Below are 22,543 nucleotides of genomic sequence, written 5' to 3' on the forward strand. Positions count from 1 at the left end.
TTGTAGCCATTCTAGAGAGTTCCAGAACCCTCTAGCATTCTTTATGGTCTTCATGCTTTCTCAAGTCTTCCAGGAGCTTCCAAGCCATTTCAATAGTCTCCTTTTCTTGAGACTTCCTTTTTGTAGGTTATTCTGCCTTGGCAATGTGCCGGGGCGTGACACAAGGCAGCCCAGCCAAAGCCAGCAGCATGCCCTGCCCAGGCCAAGGCCAGCAGCATGCCATGCCATGGCCAAGGTAGCCCAGCCAAAGCCAGCAGCATGCCATGCCAAGGCCAAGGCGAGCAGCATGCCCTGCCATGGCCATGGAAGCCCAGCCAAAGCCAGTAGCATGCCATGCCAAGGATAAGGCTAGCAGCATGCCATGCCAAGGCTACAGGAGCCCAGCCAAAGCCAGCAGCATGCCATGCCAAGGCCAAGGCAAGCAGCATGCCATGCCATGGCCAAGGCAGCCCAGCCAAAGCCAGCAGCATGCATTGCAAAGGCCAAGGCCAGCAGCATGCCATGCACAGGCCAAGGCGGCCCAGCCAAAGCCAGCTGCATGCCATGCTAAGGCCAAGGCAAGCAGCATGCCATGCCATGGCCAAGGTAGCCCAGCCAAAGGCAGGAGCATGCCATGCCAAGGCCAAGCCCAGCAGCATGCCATGCCAAGGCCAAGGCAGCCCAGCCAAAGCCAGCAGCATGCAATGCCATGGCCAAGGCAGCCCAGCCAAAGCCAGCAGCATGCCATGCCAAGGCCCAGGCAAGCAGCGTGCCATGCCATGGCCAAGGCAGCCCAGCCAAAGCCAGCAGCATGCCATGCCAAGGCCAAGGCCGGAAGCATGCCATGCCAAGGCCAAGGCAGCCCAGCTAAAGCCAGCAGCATGCCATGCCAAGGCCAAGGCCAGCAACATGCCATGCCAGGGCCAACGCAGCCCAGCCAAAGCCAACAGCATGCCATGCCAAGGCCAACGCCAGCAGCATGCCATGCCATGGCCAAGGCACCCCAGCCAAAGCCGGCAGCATGCCATACCATGGCCAAGGCACCCCAGCCAAAGGCAGCAGTATGGCATGCCAAGGACAAGGCAAGCAGCATGGCATGCCATGGCCAAGGCAGCCCAGCCAAAGCAAGCAGCATGCCATGCCAAGGCCAAGGCCAGAAGCATGCCATGACAAGGCCAAGGATGCCCAGCCACAGCCAGCTGCATGCCATGCCATGGCCAAGGCCAGCAGCATGCCATGCTAAGGCCAAGGCAGCCCAGCCAAAGCCATTTGCATGCCGTGCCAAGGCCAAGGCCAGCAGCATGCCATGCCAAGGCCAAGGCAGCCCAGCCAAAGCCGGCAGCATGCCCTGCCCAGGCCAAGGCCAGCAGCATGCCATGCCATGGCCAAGGCAGCCCAGCCAAAGCCAGCAGCATGCGATGCCAAGGCCAAGGCAAGCAGCATGCCATGCCATGGCGAAGGCAGCCCAGCCAAAGCCAGCAGCATGCCATGCCAAGTGTCACGTACCGACTCATTAGGGATGCGAGTTCTACACCAAGCACCTTGCAAGCGCATTAGGTTCATTATTTTGTGAGCGGCAAGGCAGGCAGGTAGATCCCTATCACATCTCCTGGGTTAGTGCTTGGGCATAATGCACGGGGGTACGCAGTACCACTCGTGGAGCCGGCTTCTCGGGAGGATGACAAGCGCCCAGTCCGTGACAAGTACTATCACGGCCTTGGTTTTTCCAAGCCAACCGTGCGGCCTTAGATGCTTATGCACGCCTTGCTTGCACCTAAGTAAGCCTTCTTTGGAAGAGAGCTAGGAGAAGTTTGCACACACAAGAGAGACTTTAGAGAACTTAGAGAGAACTCTTGGAGAATGCTAGCTTTGTATTGCTTGAATGCTTGTGATTACACTTGGTGGTTTGGGCAAATGACTCCCTCCCCCTTTTATAGGCTACAAGGATCATTCTAGAGCTACAAGTATAGAGAGTGTTCTAGACACTTCCTGCTACTATATCTTAGTAGATTATTCTAGAACTATTCTAGACTATACGTATCTTGAAGGATCTACATATACCTACCATTATGTACAAGCATCTACAAAACTCTAGGGAGTTCTAGAATGTTCTAGTGATTTCCAGAGCCTCCTAGGTCTTTCTTAGTGAGGGACAACTTCAAGATTTGGAAGTCTGTGACATTCTCCCCCACCTAATGTGGCGACGTCCTCGTCGCGTCCTCTTCATGGAACAGTTGTATCTTCCCTTCAAATTGCGATAATGCCTCTGCCGGTTCCCAACTTGCTTCACAATCTGGCAAGCCCTTCCATTTTACCAAGTACTCATGACGTGGGGCATAGCATTGTCTTCGAACCATCCGGTCTACCAAGACGGACTCTACCTCCTTGTCATAAGTTGCAGTGATGCCCAATGGCGCTCTTTTTGACTTGCCTCTATCTAGGTCTTCCTCGTCTTCGTAGTATGGCTTTAAGCAGCTCACATGGAAGACTGGGTGTAGCTTGAGATGTGGGGGTAAGTCAAGTTTGTAAGCAACCTTACCCACCTTCTTGATTATCGGATATGGTCCATCATAGCGGCGAACAAGCCCCTTGTGTAGGCCTCGGGTGAACTTGTTTTGGCTAGACAAGATCTTGACCATCACCAAGTCACCAATGTTAAACTCTCAGTGTCGCATCTTCTCATCCGCCCACTTCTTCGTCTTCTTGGTTGCCTTGTCGAGGTAGGACCGTGCTACCTCTACTTGTTCATTCCATGACTTAGCAACCTTGTAGGCCGATGGACTCCTTGCTGAGTTGGTTGACAAAGAGTGTGGAGTGAGTGGTTGTTGCCCCGTGGCTAGCTCGAATGGACTCTGGTTAGTTGCCACACTCCTTTGTAAGTTGTAGGAAAATTGAGCTATATCAAGCAACTTAGCCCAATCATGCTGGTTGGCATTTACAAAATGCCTCAGGTATAGCTCCAATAATGCGTTCACCCTTTCGGTTTGTCCATCCGTTTGAGGGTGAAAGCTGGTAGAGAAATGAAGTGCTGACCCCATTAGTTTGAAGAACTCGGTCCAAAACTTGCCTGTGAACCATGAGTCTCGGTCACTAATGATGGACTGTGGCAAGCCCCAATACTTCACCACGTGCTTGAAGAATAGCATGGCCGTCTCCTCAGCTGAGCACTCATTAGGTGCAGCTATGAATGTAGCATACTTGGAGAAGCGGTCTACCACCACTAGGATAGTCTTGCACCCTTCAGACTTGGGCAATGCCACTATGAAGTCCATGCTGATACTTTCCCAAGGTTTGCTAGGTACGGGGAGTGGCTCCAACAACCATGCCGGACTTTGATTCTCCACCTTGTCTTGTTGGCACACAAGACAAGTCTTTATGTATTACTCTATCGCATCTCGCATTTGTGGCCAATAGTAACTCGACTCCAACAATGCTCGAGTGCGTCTCTGTCCTGGGTGGCCAACCCATTGGGTGTCATGGCATTCCTTGATAAGGTTCCTCCATAGGTTTCCCCATTTTGGAACATAGACGCGCCGCCTTTTTGTGTAAAGGATGCCATTCTCTTCCCAAAACCTCTTGGTCTTGCCTTCTTCGGCCATTGCTACCAAACTCTTGGCCAGTTTGTCATGCTCCATGCCTTCTCCGATTAGGGTTAGCAACTCCCCCTTTAGCTTGACAATGGTGGCTAGCTCAGCCTTCCTGCTTAGTGCGTCTGCTACGAGGTTTGCCTTGCCAGGCTTGTACTCCATAATGTAGTCGAACTTGGCCAAGAAATCTTGCCACCGTGCTTGCTTCGGACTTAGTTTCTTTTGAGTCTGGAAATAGCTTGTGGCTACATTGTCAGTCTTCACCACAAACTTGGAACCAAGCAAGTAATGCCTCCAAGTCCTTAGGCAATGTATGATGGCTGTCATCTCCTTTTCTTGAACCGTATAACGCCGCTCCGTGTCATTAAGCTTCTGACTTTCATATGCAATAGGATGTCCATCCTGCATCAAAACACCTCCAATGGCAGAGTCTGATGCGTCAGTGTGTACCTCATATGCTTTGGCACAATCCGGTAGAGCGAAAACCGGTTCCTTCGTTATAGCCTCCTTTAGCTTGTCGAAAGCATCTTGACATTTCCCCGTCTATTCCCACATCTGGCCTTTCTTAAGCATGTCAGTGAGAGGGGCTGCTATCGCCGAGTAGCCCATGATAAACCGCCGGTAGTAGTTGACAAGCCCAAGAAAAGATCGCAGCCCCGTTACTTTGGTGGGTGGCTCCCATTCTTTGATTGCCTTCACCTTGTCTTCTTCCACACTAAGCTTGCCTCCCTTGATCTTGTGGCCGAGGAATGAAACTTCTTCTTTGGAAAATGAGCACTTTTCTTTCTTCACATATAGCTCATTCTCCCTTAGTGTCTTGAAGATGGTCTGTAGGTGCCCAACATGTTCTTCAAGAGTGGTGCTATAGATGACTATGTCATCTAAATAGACCACGGCGAACCGGTCCAAGTAGGGATGGAAAATCTTGTTCATCAATGTGCAAAATGTGGCGGGTGCGTTGGTGAGGCCAAAGGGCATTACTAAGAATTCATATGAACCATAGCGAGTTACGCAAGCGGTCTTTGGCTCATCACCTTCCGCAATCCGCACTTGATAGTACCCCGACCTTAGATCAAGCTTAGTGAAGAACTTTGCATGCCCCAATTGATCAAATAAATCGACAATCAAAGGAATAGGGTATTTGTTTTTTATTGTTACCTTGTTTAGAGCCCGGTAGTCGATGCATAGCCGCAGTGATCCATCGTGCTTCTTCTGAAACAATACCGGTGCTCCATAAGGTGCCTTTGATGGTTGAATGAAGCCCGCATCCAGCAAGTCTTTCAATTGCCTTCTTGGTTCCTCCAACTCCGGTGGGGACATGTGGTATGGTGCCATTGCTGGTGCTTTGGCGCCTGGCTCCATCTCAATCTTGTGATCCACCTCCCTCCTGGGTGGAAGTCTTTTAGGCAACTCGGGTGGCATAACATCTTTGTACTCTTCTAGCACCTTGCCAATCTCCTTTGGTGGCTCCATTGGAGTATCTTCGCTTTCTCCCCCTTCGCCTTGGAGGATAGCTAGATAGGTAGCCTCTCCCTTCTTGAAGCCCTTCTTGACTTGCATCGCAGAGAGTACCTTCTTGTCTGAGCTTGCCCTAGCCACTGTGGAGACCATGCATGGTCCACCCTCAAGAATGCACATGGAGTTATAGCGTGGTAGTGGCACTGCATTGAATTGCCGCAAGAACTCCATGCCTAGCACAATGTTGAAGTAATCCATTTGTGCTACAGAGAAGTCCACCTTTCCATGCCAAGTGCCCATGTGTAGCTCCACCCCTCGAGCTATGCCATTAAGTGGTTTCGCCTTGGCATTCACTGTCTTGAGCCACCCTTGACCCTTGTCAACCTTGAGGCCCAACCGCTTAGCTTCTTCATCCTTGATGAAGTTGTGATGCCCCCGTATCTACCATGACTTGGGTCGCCTTCCCATTGATGTTGGCATTCACATACATCAAGGATCGATCTTTGTTGTTTGCTGGCACCGGGTTGGCTTTGAGAGCATTAAGTAGTTGTAGGCACCCCATGTGGCCTTGCTTTTCCATCTCTTGCTTCTCAAGCATGACACTAAGGTTCTTCCTCTTGGAACAATCTCGTGCCCAATGTGGCCCATCACAGATGAAACAATTGTCCTTGGGCTTGATGTCTTTCTTGGTATCCTTCTTCCAATCCTTGCCCGATGGTGGCTTGCCTCCAACTTCTTTGTTCCTTGGAGCTTTATATTCCTTAGACTCCTTAGCCCACTTTGCTCCCCCACCTTTGCCTTGACCATCCTTGGTGGACTTTGAGTTGGAAGATTCCGGCTTTGTGTACTCCACCAATGTCTCGGCTACAGTGAGTGCAGTGGAGATGTCTTTGACTCCTCTTCGTTGTAGCTCCAATTGTGCCCACTGTTTAAGACCAGCTGTGAAGTTGAAAAGTAAGTCATCATCACTCATGTTAGGGATTTGAAGCATTAACCCAGAGAATTCTTGGACGTAGTCCCAGATAGAGCGGGTGTGCTTCAACTCCCTCATTTTCAACTGTGCTTCGTGTGCCACATTTTCAGGATAGAATTGTTTCATTAACTCGTTCTTAAATTCTTCCCAGGAAGAGATAGTGCAAGTGCCTTTTTCTATCTCCGCATGTTTACGATGCCACCAAATTCCAGCTAGCTTAGTGAGGTAGAGGGAAGCAATGTGTACCTTAGCCATTTCATCATTTAGGTTCAAGGTTTCGAAATACCTCTCTAAGTGCCAGATGTAATCGTCCAACTCCTTGGCGTCCCTTTTGCCATCAAACTCCTTAGGCTTTGGTGCCTCCAGCCTTGGAGTGAACCCCGCATTAGTGGCAACGCCTCCACTGGCTACTGCCCGTTTGCACATAGCCCAGTCCACCCTTGTCTCCTCCAAGCCTTCCTTTATCTCTTGGACATGGTCTTGGAGTTGGGAGATCGCCTTCAAGATCCATTCTTCAAAGTCATAGCTTTCTTGCATGTGGCTCTCATGGTTGCCTCGGATGGTATCCCGCATGGACTAAAGCAGCTCCTCGACTTCGCATTCCACCTTGCCATTGAGTTGATCCATCCCATGTTCCAATCGATCCAATCGCTCCTCGACATCGGCCACAGCCACATCAACCTTGACCACATGGGTCTCCATGGCACTCATGATGTCACGTGACTTGTCCTTGGCCTTCTTGCCCAAGTTTGCAGTAGTCTCCCTTCCGCGGTTCTCTTCGGTGTGAGCTACTTCCGACATAGTGCCCTTCCTTCCTTAGTCACGACGCCTTCGTAACCTTGCTCTGATACCAACTGTCACGGCCTTGGTTTTTCCAAGCCAACCATGCGGCCTTAGATGCTTATGCACGCCTTGCTTGCACCTAAGTAAGCCTTCTTTGGGAGAGAGCTAGGAGAAGTTTGCACACACAAGAGAGACTTTAGAGAACTTAGAGAGAACTCTTGGAGAATGCTAGCTTTATATTGCTTGAATGCTTGTGATTACACTTGGTGGTTTGGGCAAATGACTCCCTCCCCCTTTTATAGGCTACAAGGATCATTCTAGAGCTACAAGTAAGGAGAGTGTTCTAGACACTTCCTCCTACTATATCTTAGTAGATTATTCTAGAACTATTCTAGAATATACATATCGTGAAGGATCTACATATATCTACCATTATGTACAAGCATCTACAAAACTCTAGGGAGTTCTAGAATGTTCTAGTGATTTCTAGAGCCTCCTAGGTCTTTCTTAGTGAGGGACAGCTTCAAGATTTGGCAGTCTGTGGCACAAGGCCAAGGCCAGAAGCATGCCATGCCAGGGCCAAGGTTGCCCAGCCACAGCCACCAGCAGCATGCCATGGCATGGCCAAGGCCAGCAGCATGCCATGCCAAGGCCAAGGCAGCCCAGCCAAAGCCATTAGCATGCCGTGCCAAGGCCAAGGCCAGCAGCATGCCATGCCAAGGCCAAGGCAGCCCAGCCAAAGCCAGCAGCATGCCCTGCAAAGGCCAAGGCCAGTGGCATGCCACGCCATGGCCAAGGCAGCCCAGCCAAAGCGAGCAACATGCCATGCCAAGGCCAAGGCAAACATCACGCCCTGCCATGGCCATGGCAGCCCAGCCAAAGCCAACAGCATGCCATTCCAGCCAAAGCCAGCAGCATGCCCTGCAAAGGCCAAGGCCAGTGGCATGCCACGCCATGGCCAAGGCAGCCCAGCCAAAGCCAGCAACATGCCATGCCAAGGCCATGGCAAGCATCATGCCCTGCCATGGCCATGGCAGCCCAGCCAAAGCCAACAGCTTGCCATGCCAAGGCCAAGGCCAGCAAAATGCCATGCCAAGGCCATGGCAGCCATGGTAAGGCCATGGCAGCCCAGCCAAAGCCAGTAGCATGCCACGCCAAGGCCAAGGCCAGAAGCATGCCATGATCTGGCCAAGGCAGCCCTGCCAAAGCCAGCAGCATGCCAGTCCAAGGCCAAGCCCGGCAGCATGCCATGCCAACGCCAAGGCAGCCCAGCCAAAGCCATTAGCATGCCGTGCCAAGGCCAAGGCAAGCAGCATGCCATGCCAAGGCCAAGGCAGCCTAGCTAAAGCCAGCAGCATGCCATGCCATGGCCAAGGCCGTCCAGCCAAAGCCAGCAGCATGCCATGCCAACGCCAAGGCCAGAAGCATGCCATGCCCAGGTCAAGGTTGCCCAGCCACTGCCAGCAGCATGCCATGCCATGCCATGGCCAAGACAGCCCATCCAAAGCCCGTAGCATGCCAGGCAAAGGCCAATGCCAGCAGCATGCCATGACAAGGCCAAGGCAGCCCAGCCAAAGCCTGCAGCATGTCATGCCAAGGCCGAGGCAAGCAACATGCCATGTTGAGGCCAAGGCAGCATAGCCAAAGCCAGCAGCATGTCATGCCAAGGCCAAGGCAACCCAGCCAAAGCCAGCAGCATGCCATGCCAAGGCCAAGGCAGCCCAGCCAAAGCCAGCAGCATGCCCTGCAAAGGCCAAGGCCAGTGGCATGCCACGCCATGGCCAAGGCAACCCAGCCAAAGCGAGCAACATGCCATGCCAAGGCCAAGGCAAACATCACGCCCTGCCATGGCCATGGCAGCCCAGCCAAAGCCAACAGCATGCCATTCCAGCCAAAGCCAGCAGCATGCCCTGCAAAGGCCAAGGCCAGTGGCATGCCACGCCATGGCCAAGGCAGCCCAGCCAAAGCCAGCAACATGCCATGCCAAGGCCATGGCAAGCATCATGCCCTGCCATGGCCATGGCAGCCCAGCCAAAGCCAACAGCTTGCCATGCCAAGGCCAAGGCCAGCAAAATGCCATGCCAAGGCCATGGCAGCCATGGTAAGGCCATGGCAGCCCAGCCAAAGCCAGTAGCATGCCACGCCAAGGCCAAGGCCAGAAGCATGCCATGCCCTGGCCAAGGCAGCCCTGCCAAAGCCAGCAGCATGCCAGTCCAAGGCCAAGCCCGGCAGCATGCCATGCCAACGCCAAGGCAGCCCAGCCAAAGCCATTAGCATGCCGTGCCAAGGCCAAGGCAAGCAGCATGCCATGCCAAGGCCAAGGCAGCCTAGCTAAAGCCAGCAGCATGCCATGCCATGGCCAAGGCCGTCCAGCCAAAGCCAGCAGCATGCCATGCCAACGCCAAGGCCAGAAGCATGCCATGCCCAGGTCAAGGTTGCCCAGCCACTGCCAGCAGCATGCCATGCCATGCCATGGCCAAGGCAGCCCATCCAAAGCCCGTAGCATGCCAGGCAAAGGCCAATGCCAGCAGCATGCCATGACAAGGCCAAGGCAGCCCAGCCAAAGCCTGCAGCATGTCATGCCAAGGCCGAGGCAAGCAACATGCCATGTTGAGGCCAAGGCAGCATAGCCAAAGCCAGCAGCATGTCATGCCAAGGCCAAGGCAACCCAGCCAAAGCCAGCAGCATGCCATGCCATGGCCGAGGCAGCCCAGCCAAAGCCAGCAGCATGCCATGCCCCAGCCAATGCCACAAGCATGCCATGCCAAGGCCAAGGCCAGCAGCATGCCATGCCAAGGCCAAGGAGCCCCCCCAAAGCCAGCAGCATGCCATGCCAAGGCCAAGGCCAACAGCATGCCATGCCAAGGCCCTAGCAGCCCAGCCTAAGCCAGGAACATGCCATGCCATGCCAAGGCCACGGCCAGCAGCATGCCATGCCATGGCCAAGGCAGCCTAGCCAATGCCAGCAGCATGCCATGCCTAGGCCAAGGCCAGCAGCATGCCATCCCGAGGCCAAGGCAGCCTAGCCAAAGCCAGCAGCATGCCATGCCATGCCATGGCCAAGTCCAGCGGCATGCCATTCCCAGGCAAAGCCAGCAGCAAACCATGCCAAGGCCAAGGCCAGCAGCTTGCCATGCCACGGCCTTGGCCAGTAGCATGGCATGCCACGCCCATGGCCAGGAACATGGAAGCTTGTTGCAAAAATTATGTCCCGCAGAAGTTGCCTGTTGCCTTTGTCATTTGCGGTCGCGCTAAGAATAGCAGCCAAGGCAGCCCAGCCAAGGCCAAGGCCGCCGCCTTGGCCATGCCATAGCCTTGTCCAAGCCAGCAACATGCCATGCAACAGCCTTGGCCAGCCGCATGTCTTGCCATGACCTTGTCCCGCAGCGTGGCATGGCATGGCCTTGGCCAAGAACATCGCATGCCACGGCCTTGGCAAGCAATCCTGTCCCTTGGGTAATTGCCATTAGGTTTGGCTTTGACTTACGTACAAGTTGCCCTGCGAAATGCATGTCCCTCGGGTAATAGCCATTTGGTTTCCTTTGGCTTGCGAACGAGTTGCCAGTTTGTTCCCAGTGGAAGCTTCTTGTGAAAAGTATGTCCCTCGGAAGTTGCCCGTTGCGTTTGTTATTTGCATTCGCGCTATCCGATGCTTGCTCGGTTTTTCTAAGAGTTTTTGCACGTTCGTCGGGCTTCTTAGTCCTTCGGGGTGTGATTCGTATTTTTTAATTTTTATTTACTCATAAAAATTAAAATAAAATAAATAAAAAATAAAAAAATAATTAAAAAAATTACTATAATTACTAGTGCCTCATCCTATAATTATTGGAATTTTTCTAGAATTTTTTGACTATTTTTAGTAATTTTTATTATTTTTTAAGTATCAAAATTGAAATAATTAAAATAAAATATTCCGGTGGCCAAAAATTTTTTTTCAATTTTTGTTATGGTGTCTTTAATTATTTCCTTCAACTTTTATGTTGAAAATTCTTGCAAAAAACCGTTACTTTTTTAAAAAACCCCATTATGACTCCTCGAGCATAGGTGATGTTTCCTCCTGCCAGATGAAAAAGGGCTTAACAAGCTACTATAAGGGGGGAGGGCACCTCCCTTAAGGTTGGCCAGCATGGCCAGGCCACAAGCCACGCCTATGCCTAGGCGGGCGCTTGGCACATGCCATCGCTTGGCTTGTGGCATCGAAACTACATAGCCAAGCACGGGATGTGTCGAGTGGCGGCCCGCGGTGGTGGCGGTGGCACGTCGGCTGTCACGACCCGAACCCGCCCCCGTGGGTTAAGGACGTAACCGGCCAGTAATCATGAGATTACCTACGGCCTCAAACTGTTCTAAACGCATTCTAACAGAGTTAATGGGGGCCAAACGGAAGCAAAATTAAAAACTTTGTCCATAGAGCCGTGCTTATATGCACATCAAACAAACCATACTCAGATACGTTAATAACTCACATCAAAAGTACAGTTTCACAAAATTCATTACAGACAGGATCGTCCAAAACGAGTCAACCTATAACAGACTATGTACAGACATGCACTAGGTCCTTGCCAACAAGACAAAACATAGGTACATAGTAAAAGGGCAAGGATGGTCTCATGCGCGAGGCACAAGGCTGACTCTCCCAAAATTCCTGTTGTTCCTAGCAGACTTCACTGGGGCTGGGTTTGGACTTCCCTTGGCTCACCTACAAATACATGAATGAGCGTGAGCGACAGCCCAGTGAATAATATCAAATATAACAGTTACATAACAATATGTAGAACAACATGCTCCAAACGGCCTTGGGCCCAATTCATACTTCTGTTTAACAGCAAAATATATATAACTATACGAAATGCAAGTCAAGTAACTGTAGTTCCAAACATTCTGGCCTTTGGCCCATCCGGGTTTCCATTCTTGGCAAAACGGCCTTCGGCCCATTCATTCATGTCAAACGGCCTTTGGCCCATTCATTCATGTCAAACGGCCTTTGGCCCGTTCATTCATGTCAAACGGCCTTTGGCCCATTCATTCATGTCAAACGGCCTTTGGCCCATTCATTCATGTCAAATGGCCTTTGGCCCATTCATTCGTGTCAAACGGCCTTTGGCCCATTCATTCATGTCAAACGGCCTTTGGCCCATTCATTCATGTCAAACGGCCTTTGGCCCATTCATTCATGTCAAACGGCCTTTGGCCCATTCATTCATGTCAAACTTTTGTCCACAATCCCAATTAACAACTCATAATATTTATAGGGGAATAACAATTGGACATCGACAAGTTTTCAAATATTGATATTACTCACAGTGATCGGCTTGTGGATGCGCCCTGGAGCTTGACCCTACACATTTCATGAATACAAAAGGGTCACTAACAGTTCAATTCGTTCTTTAATTCACATATTCCTCTTTAGGCTTTGTTCTTATCTCATTAACTCATTTACAATGCTTAACACATGCCTAAGAGTGCTTACAAGTGAAAGAGAACGGAAAACGAATCACAGAATGTATGAACAAAATTCCAGAAAACAGGGTCCCCGCTCGAGCGTAAGCTTCTCCGCTCGAGCGGACCCTTAAGGCCTGCAAGGTACTGGTTGCACAAAAGATGCGCTCGAGCTGAAGGTCCGTCTACAAAGATCCACGCTCGAGCGTGAAATGTCCCGCTCGAGCGGGCATCCAACTCTGCAAAAATGCTGGGAGCACGATTTTCCCGCTCGAGCGGCCATTACCCCGCTCGAGCGGACCTCAAAAATCTGGGTTTCCCAGATCGTGTTCTTGAGCTCCAAATCAGTTTTCCATCTACATTTCTTGCATGCAATGGTTCAAATTACACATTTACACATGCTAACATGCTACTAATGCAGATTACAACATTAGGAAGCTCAATTACATGAATTATCTACATGCATGTCCCAAATTGTCTCAAACCCATCATCAACATGCTCAAATTCAACATTCAAGACTTATACTCCCATGATTTGTACATGCATGTGGGAGATGCTCATCATTCTCAACTTAGATGGTACAAATGGTGACTACAATATGAGTTCTACCCAAAACTCCACATGAGTCATGTGTTTCAAGCTCAAACATGCAAATTCAAAGTAATTTCTTACATGCATGAGTTCTAAGACTTCAATCTCAACAAAAATCAACTCATTACATGTTCTTGATCACAAACAACCCTTGAACTTACAAATTACCAGTAAGATTTCATGAAATCACTTACCTAAGAGCTTCAACACTCAAGCTCTAGCCAAATCTTGAGCTAGATCTTCAAATTCCCAAGTCTTGAGCCCAAATTACACAAATCTCTCTCTTTTTCTCTCCATGGCCGGCCTCTCTCTCCCTCTCAATTGTCTAACTCAGATTTTGAGTTTTAAGAGAGCTAAAGGGGAGTGCAATGCAAATATACAACAAGCCCCACTAACAAATATTTTAATATAAAATAATGGGGTGCTTAATTTATCAATTTAATCAGTTTAAATTGACCAGAATCAAATTTCAATTAAATTTCACCGTAGGCCCTAAAAATTATGCCAACCACAATGGCGTAGTCAATTTCGGGTTCCGTGGCCGATAAGGCCCTCAATTAAATTTCCAAAACAGACTACTCAAACAGATATTCCTACGATGAACAGATAAAATTTCAAACCACATATTTTCACATAGTGGAACACAAAATCATATCAAAATACATAATCACATCATGTTAAGGACCAATTAACATACTACGGAACAGGGGTGTCACAGTCTTCCCCCCTTTAGGAAGTTTGGTCCTCCAAACTTAACTTACCTTCGTCGGGAAACAAATGTGGATAGCGTAGACGCATTTCCTCCTCTTTTTCCCATGTAGCATCTGTCCCATAGTGTTCCTTCCATTCCACTTTCACCATTGGAATGGATTTGTTTCTCAATTCTTTCACTTGTCGGTCAACAATTCTTTCCGGCCATTCAGCATATTCCATATTTTCATCGATAGCAATCCGGTGATAATCAATCACATGCAACGGGTCTCGGAGGTAACCCCTCAACATTGACACATGAAACACATTGTGGATTTGTTCAAATCCCGGTGGCAAAGCAACTCTATAAGCAACTGGACCAAGTTTCTCCAAAATTTGAAACGGCCCAATATAACGGGGCGTCAACTTGCCCTTTTTCCCAAACCTGACTTGGCCTTTCATTGGAGAAACACGGATGAACACATGGTCGCCGACCTCATACTCAAGAGGTCTTCTCCGGACATCTTCATAACTCTTCTGTCGGTCTTGAGCTGTTTTGAGCCTTTGCCGAATAATCTTGATCTTTTCAGAGGTGTCTTGTACAATTTCAGGCCCGAGCAAAGCTCTGTCCCCGACCTCTGTCCAACAAATAGGTGATCTACACCTCCTACCATACAAAGCCTCGTATGGTGCCATACCGATGCTGGAGTGGAAGCTATTATTATAGGCAAATTCTGCAAGTGGCAGGCAATCTTCCCAACTCCCCTGAAAATCCAAAGCACACATGCGAAGCATATCTTCCAAAGTCTGTATTGTTTGTTCTGACTGCCCATCTGTCTGTGGGTGGAATGCAGTACTGAACCTTAGTTCTGTTCCCATAGCTTCCTGCAAACTCTTCCACAATCTAGATACAAACTTCGGATCTCTATCCGACACAATGGTTACTGGAACTCCATGTAAGCGGACAATTTCATCAACATAAATAGTAGCCAACCTGTAAGCAGTAAATGTAGTTTTGACAGGCAGAAAATGTGCAGATTTAGTCAGTCTATCAACTACAACCCAAACAGAATCCATACCGCGGGAAGTCCGAGGTAGGCCAACAACGAAATCCATAGTCACATGTTCCCACTTCCACTCAGGAATGGGGAGAGGTTGAAGTAGACCGCCTGGTTTCTGATGTTCAGCCTTAACTTGCTGACACTGAAGGCACTTGGACACATGTTCTGCAATCTCTTTCTTCATTTTAGGCCACCAATAGGTTTGTTTCAAATCCCGATACATTTTATTGTTACCCGGATGCATAGCAAATACGGATCTGTGGGCTTCGTCTAAGACCCTCTTCTTTAGCTCCGGAATAACTGGAACACATATTCGGTTTCGAAATTTCAACATTCCATTCTCGATACTGAACTCTGCTTTTGGGCTGACTTCAAATTCATTAATTACCTTTCTGAGGAACTCATCCTCTTTCTGTTTTTGCTTGATTTCATCAACAATTGCCGGCTCGGCTGTAATAGCGGCTATCAATCCGCCCTGTTCACACACTACCACTTCAATTTCAAACTTTTCAAAGTCTTGCAAAATCTCCCTTTGTTCAGTAAGCAAGCAAGCCATATTCCCTGTTGATTTTCTGCTCAAGGCATCAGCCACTGTATTAGCTTTTCCGGGGTGATACTGAATTTCTAGGTCGTAATCTTTTATCAGTTCCAGCCATCTTCTCTGGCGCATATTCAACTCTTTCTGCGTGAAGAAGTATTTTAGGCTTTTATGATCTGTGTAGACTTCACACTTTGCCCCATACAAATAATGCCGCCAGATTTTCAAAGCAAAAACAACTGCGGCCAATTCTAGGTCATGTGTTGGATAATTCTTCTCATTTGGCCTCAACTGCCGGGAGGCGTAAGCAATAACCTTTCCGTTCTGCATTAACACACAACCCAAACCCTTATAAGATGCGTCACTGAAAATCACAAAATTTTCCGTACCTGAAGGTAGTGTCAAAATTGGTGCAGTGGTCAATCTTGTCTTCAATTCATGAAAGGCTGATTCTCTTTCACTATTCCACTCAAATGGTTGTCCTTTACGTGTCAATTGGGTAAGAGGCACAGCTAATTTCGAAAAGTCCTTTACAAACCTTCTGTAGTACCCAGCTAAGCCCATGAAACTGCGAACTTCTGTCACATTAGTGGGTGTAGGCCAATTCACAATTGCTTCTATTTTCTGCGGGTCCACTGAAATTCCTTCCTTGTTGACCACGTGCCCTAAGAAAATAACCTCATCCAACCAAAACTCACATTTCTTTAACTTAGCAAATAGTTTTCTTTCCCGAAGTATTTGTAAAACAGTCCTCAAATGATGTTCGTGTTCAAGTCTATCTTTAGAGTATATTAAAATATCATCGATGAAGACAACAACAAACTCATCAAGGTAGGTTTTAAAAATTCCATTCATTAAGTCCATAAATGCTGCCGGAGCATTAGTCACTCCAAATGGCATAACAAGAAACTCAAAATGACCATACCTCGTTCTGAATGCGGTTTTCTCAACATCTTCTGCCTTAACCTTCAGCTGATGATACCCGGATCTCAAATCAATCTTAGAAAACACCTGTGATCCCTGCAACTGGTCAAATAAGTCATCAATACGGGGTAAGGGATATTTATTCTTTATCGTTACCTTGTTCAATTCCCGGTAATCAATACATAGGCGTAAGGTACCATCCTTTTTCTTTACAAATAACACTGGTGCGCCCCAAGGCGAAGTACTGGGCCGGATAAACCCTTTATCAAGAAGGTCTTGCAACTGTTCTTTTAATTCTTTCATTTCGGCTGTAGCCATCCTGTAGGGAGTTTTAGAAATAGGTTGGGTGCCTGGCACAGTTTCAATAGTAAACTCTATCTCCCTGTCTACCAATTCCCCTGGTAATTCATTTGGAAACACATTTGGGAATTCTCTAACGATGGGAATATCATTCAATTCAACATTCACGGATTGTTCAGTCAATACATAACACAAATAACCCTGGCATCCCTTCCTGATCAATTTACATGCTTTCATTGCAGATATCAAATATGGTGGAGGTACTACCCCATTTCCCACAAACACAATTTCTTCCTGTTCTGGTGGTTTAAATACAACCCTCTTTGTCACACAATCTATAGTGGCACAGTATTTGGTCAACCAATCCATGCCCAAAATTACATCAAAGTGTCTAAAGTTTAAGGGCAACAAATCTACATACAGGGTAGCATCCTCAATATGCATGTCACAAAACCGATATATATAGTCACATAACACAGATTCCCCCGATGGAGCAGACACACATAACAAATATGGCAACAATTCTAGGGGTCTTTTCAGTCTAGATGCAAATGCATATGTCACAAATGAATGCGTTGATCCAGAATCAATTAACACAAAAGCATCCTGATTACATATCGAGATAGTACCTGAGACAACGGCATTGGCATTCCGTGTATCACCCGGAACGAGTGCAAAGACTCTCCCTTGTCTCACTGTATCCCCAGTAGTAGCAGATCTCAAAGTGTTTCCCGGCTTCGGGATCGATGCAGTGGAGCTAGCAGCTATCTTCCCACTATTCTGATTACAATCTCGGGCTATATGCCCTTGTTTCCCACACTTAAAACAGGCTCCCGATGCACGGTAACAAACTCCACGGTGCCTTTTGCTACAAGTGTTGCACATGGGAGTCGTGTCTCGGGAAGAACTTGAGGTAGTTGAGGAGCCCGTGTTTTGCTTTTTCAGAAATTTCCTCTTCAAAAAGAAGCCTTGTCTTTTGTTGCCTCTCCATTCGGTTGTTGGCTTAGCTTGTCTAGCTATATTAGCCTCTGATATGATGGCCCGGTCAAGCACCCCAATGTAGGTCTCCAATTTCAGGACATTCACCCGCTCTAGGATGTCACTTCGGAGCCCACCTTCAAAATGCCTTGCCTTCTTATAATCAGTGTCAATTACGTGTGGTGCAAACCTGGCCAACTCAGTAAATTTGGCCTCATACTCAGCTACAGTCATACTGTCTTGTTTGAGTTCCATGAACTCTGCCACTTTCCTGTCCCGGACACACTGCGGGAAGTACTTGTCATAGAAGATTTCCAAAAATTTCGCCCAATCAATATTTCTGTGGTTTTCCCTCATCAACATCCACCATCTTCTCGCTTCATCTTCTAGCATAAAGGTGGCTAGAAGCACTTTCTGTGTATCCGAGCACGGAAACACCTCAAACAGTTTTTCAATCCCAAGTACCCAAGCTTCGGCTTTTAAGGGATCTAGTCCACCATGGGACTGTGGTGGTTTCATTTTCTTGAATTCCTTGGTGAGAGCGATTATCCGATCATCATTTTGATTATCTGGCACAGGTGGTGCCGGAGGTGGAGGTGGCGGATGTGGTTGCTGCCACTGTTGTTGCCACTCCTGTTGCTGTCTCAAAGCTTCTGCCATTTCCTGAATCAGTCTTTCCATTCTGTCCAGTCTGGCAGCAGAGGATTCCTCTAACTCATCACCTCTGGTTCTCACCATCTAATTGAACTTGCATTATATTCCATACCAAAGGTACACAAGTACACATACACTAAGGAGCACATATTTCCAAATAATTCGTAATGCAAGTAGTTCACAACTTACACATATAATTATTCATAACAAAACATTTAAGCACATAATCAATGCTTCCAACTCGTATTTATCACATGAATGCATCCTAGATCTTATCTAGACGCTTATTGCTCTTTTTGGACAAGTGTGTGAGTTATTAACTCGTGCTCTGATACCACTCTGTCACGACCCGAACCCGCCCCCGTGGGTTAAGGACGTAACCGGCCAGTAATCATGAGATTACCTACGGCCTCAAACTGTTCTAAACGCATTCTAACAGAGTTAATGGGGGCCAAACGGAAGCAAAATTAAAAACTTTGTCCATAGAGCCGTGCTTATATGCACATCAAACAAACCATACTCAGATACGTTAATAACTCACATCAAAAGTACAGTTTCACAAAATTCATTACAGACAGGATCGTCCAAAACGAGTCAACCTATAACAGACTATGTACAGACATGCACTAGGTCCTTGCCAACAAGACAAAACATAGGTACATAGTAAAAGGGCAAGGATGGTCTCATGCGCGAGGCACAAGGCTGACTCTCCCAAAATTCCTGTTGTTCCTAGCAGACTTCACTGGGGCTGGGTTTGGACTTCCCTTGGCTCACCTACAAATACATGAATGAGCGTGAGCGACAGCCCAGTGAATAATATCAAATATAACAGTTACATAACAATATGTAGAACAACATGCTCCAAACGGCCTTGGGCCCAATTCATACTTCTGTTTAACAGCAAAATATATATAACTATACGAAATGCAAGTCAAGTAACTGTAGTTCCAAACATTCTGGCCTTTGGCCCATCCGGGTTTCCATTCTTGGCAAAACGGCCTTCGGCCCATTCATTCATGTCAAACGGCCTTTGGCCCATTCATTCATGTCAAACGGCCTTTGGCCCGTTCATTCATGTCAAACGGCCTTTGGCCCATTCATTCATGTCAAACGGCCTTTGGCCCATTCATTCATGTCAAACGGCCTTTGGCCCATTCATTCGTGTCAAACGGCCTTTGGCCCATTCATTCATGTCAAACGGCATTTGGCCCATTCATTCATGTCAAACGGCCTTTGGCCCATTCATTCATGTCAAACGGCCTTTGGCCCATTCATTCATGTCAAACTTTTGTCCACAATCCCAATTAACAACTCATAATATTTATAGGGGAATAACAATTGGACATCGACAAGTTTTCAAATATTGATATTACTCACAGTGATCGGCTTGTGGATGCGCCCTGGAGCTTGACCCTACACATTTCATGAATACAAAAGGGTCACTAACAGTTCAATTCGTTCTTTAATTCACATATTCCTCTTTAGGCTTTGTTCTTATCTCATTAACTCATTTACAATGCTTAACACATGCCTAAGAGTGCTTACAAGTGAAAGAGAACGGAAAACGAATCACAGAATGTATGAACAAAATTCCAGAAAACAGGGTCCCCGCTCGAGCGTAAGCTTCTCCGCTCGAGCGGACCCTTAAGGCCTGCAAGGTACTGGTTGCACAAAAGATGCGCTCGAGCTGAAGGTCCGTCTACAAAGATCCACGCTCGAGCGTGAAATGTCCCGCTCGAGCGGGCATCCAACTCTGCAAAAATGCTGGGAGCACGATTTTCCCGCTCGAGCGGCCATTACCCCGCTCGAGCGGACCTCAAAAATCTGGGTTTCCCAGATCGTGTTCTGGAGCTCCAAATCAGTTTTCCATCTACATTTCTTGCATGCAATGGTTCAAATTACACATTTACACATGCTAACATGCTACTAATGCAGATTACAACATTAGGAAGCTCAATTACATGAATTATCTACATGCATGTCCGAAATTGTCTCAAACCCATCATCAACATGCTCAAATTCAACATTCAAGACTTATACTCCCATGATTTGTACATGCATGTGGGAGATGCTCATCATTCTCAACTTAGATGGTACAAATGGTGACTACAATATGAGTTCTACCCAAAACTCCACATGAGTCATGTGTTTCAAGCTCAAACATGCAAATTCAAAGTAATTTCTTACATGCATGAGTTCTAAGACTTCAATCTCAACAAAAATCAACTCATTACATGTTCTTGATCACAAACAACCCTTGAACTTACAAATTACCAGTAAGATTTCATGAAATCACTTACCTAAGAGCTTCAACACTCAAGCTCTAGCCAAATCTTGAGCTAGATCTTCAAATTCCCAAGTCTTGAGCCCAAATTACACAAATCTCTCTCTTTTTCTCTCCATGGCCGGCCTCTCTCTCCCTCTCAATTGTCTAACTCAGATTTTGAGTTTTAAGAGAGCTAAAGGGGAGTGCAATGCAAATATACAACAAGCCCCACTAACAAATATTTTAATATAAAATAATGGGGTGCTTAATTTATCAATTTAATCAGTTTAAATTGACCAGAATCAAATTTCAATTAAATTTCACCGTAGGCCCTAAAAATTATGCCAACCACAATGGCGTAGTCAATTTCGGGTTCCGTGGCCGATAAGGCCCTCAATTAAATTTCCAAAACAGACTACTCAAACAGATATTCCTACGATGAACAGATAAAATTTCAAACCACATATTTTCACATAGTGGAACACAAAATCATATCAAAATACATAATCACATCATGTTAAGGACCAATTAACATACTACGGAACAGGGGTGTCACATCGGCCTTGGCCAGGAGCATGCCATGCCACAGCCTTGGCCAGCAACATGGCATGCCAAAGCCTTGGCCAGGAGCATGCCATGCCCCAGCCTTGGCCAGCACGTCATGCCACGGCCTTGGCCAGCAGCATGCCATGCTACAGCCTTGGCCAGCAACATGCCATACCAAAGCCTTGGCCAGTAGCATGCCATGCCCCAGCCTTGGCAAGCATGTCATTCCCCGGCCTTGGCTAGCAGCATGCCATGCCCCAGCCTTGGCCAGCAGCATGCCATGTCCCAGCCTTGGCAAGCATGTCATGCCACGGCCTTGGCCAGTAGCATGCCATGCCCCAGCCTTGGCAAGCATGTCATGCCACGGCCTTGGCCAGCAGCATGCCATGCCTAGTCCTTGGCCAGGAGCATGCCATGCCACGGCCTTGGCCAGCAGCATGCCATGCGCCAGCCTTGGCGAGCATGTCATGCCACGGCCTTGGCAAGCATGTCATGCCACGGCCTTGGCCAGCAGCATGCCATGCCTAGTCCTTGGCCAGCAGCATGCCATGCCCCAGCCTTGGCCAGCAGCATGCCATGCCCCAGCCTTCGCAAGCATGCCATGCCACGGCCTTGGCCAGCACCATGCCATGCCAAAGCCCTGGCCAGCAGCATGCCATGCCCGGCCTAGGCAAACATGTCATGCCACGACCTTGGCCAGCAGCAGGCCATGCCACGGCCTTGGCCAGCCGCATGCCATGCCAGCAGCAGGGCAAGCCAAAACCTTGGCCAGCAGCATGCCATGCCAACGCCTCGGCCTTGGGCAGTATCATGCCATGCCAACGCCTTGGCCAGCAGCATGCCTTGCCACGGCCTTGTCCAGCAGCATGGCATGCCATGCCACGGCCTTGGCCAGCAGCATGGCATGCCCTGGCCTTGGCCAACAGCATATCATGGCACGGTCTTGGCAAGCATGCCATGTCCCTCAGGTAATTGTACAAGTTGCCATGCGAAATGCATGTCCCACGGTTAAATTGCCATTTGGTTGGCTTTGACGTGCGAACGAGTTGCCTGTGCTTTCCTAGTGCAAGCTTGTTGCGAGAAGTATGTCCCTCGAAAGTTTCCTGTTACGTTTGTTATTTGCATTCGCGCTAACCGGTGCTTGCTCGGCTTCTCTAAATGCTTTCGCACGTTCGTCGGGCTTCTAGTCCTTCGGGGGGTGATTCGTTTTGGGCGGCTGGTACATAGTGTACGTCGTGGGGCGTGAGTTGTGTTTGGTTTGTGCGAGTTGGACGGATCCCTGCCTGTGCAGTGAACTCCACTGGTGCATTCCTCCATGTCCCTCGGGTAATTGCCTTTAGGTTGTCTTCGACTCGCCTACAAGCTAGTTGCCTGTGCTTCCCCAGTGGAAGGTGCCTTGCGAAAAGCGTGTCCCTCGGGTAATTGCCATTTGGTTGGCTTTGACGTTCGAACGAGTTGCCTATGCTTTCCTAGTGGAAGCTTGTTGCGAAAAGTATGTCCCTCGAAAGTTGCCTGCTGCGTTTGTTATTCGCATTCGCGCTAACCGGTGCTGGCTCGGCTTCTCTAAATGTTTTCGTGCGTTCGTCGGGCTTCTTAGTCCTTCGGGGGGTGATTCGTTTCGGGGGGCTGGTGCGTAGTGTACGTCGTGGCGCATGAGTTGTGTTTGGTTTGTGCGAGTTGGACGGATCCCTACCTGTGCAGCGAACTCCACTGGTGCATTCCTCCATGTTACTCAGGTAAATGCCCTTTAGGTTGTCTTCGACTCGCCTTCGAGT

General features: G+C 48.4%; 1 protein-coding gene across 1 annotated transcript; it reads right to left on the reverse strand.

The window, feature by feature from the left end:
• Nucleotides 1-2,171: 2,171 nt before the first annotated feature.
• On the reverse strand, nucleotides 2,172-2,618 carry LOC145818264 (uncharacterized). Its single transcript, XM_082912905.1, has one exon. It carries the CDS (start codon nucleotides 2,616-2,618, stop codon nucleotides 2,172-2,174), a length of 447 nt encoding a protein of 148 aa, XP_082769031.1.
• Nucleotides 2,619-22,543: the final 19,925 nt, after the last annotated feature.

This window comes from Camellia sinensis, unplaced genomic scaffold, assembly GCF_055761805.1.
Source record: "Camellia sinensis isolate YWXY unplaced genomic scaffold, ASM5576180v1 Unanchor6, whole genome shotgun sequence".
NCBI lineage: Eukaryota > Viridiplantae > Streptophyta > Magnoliopsida > Ericales > Theaceae > Camellia > Camellia sinensis.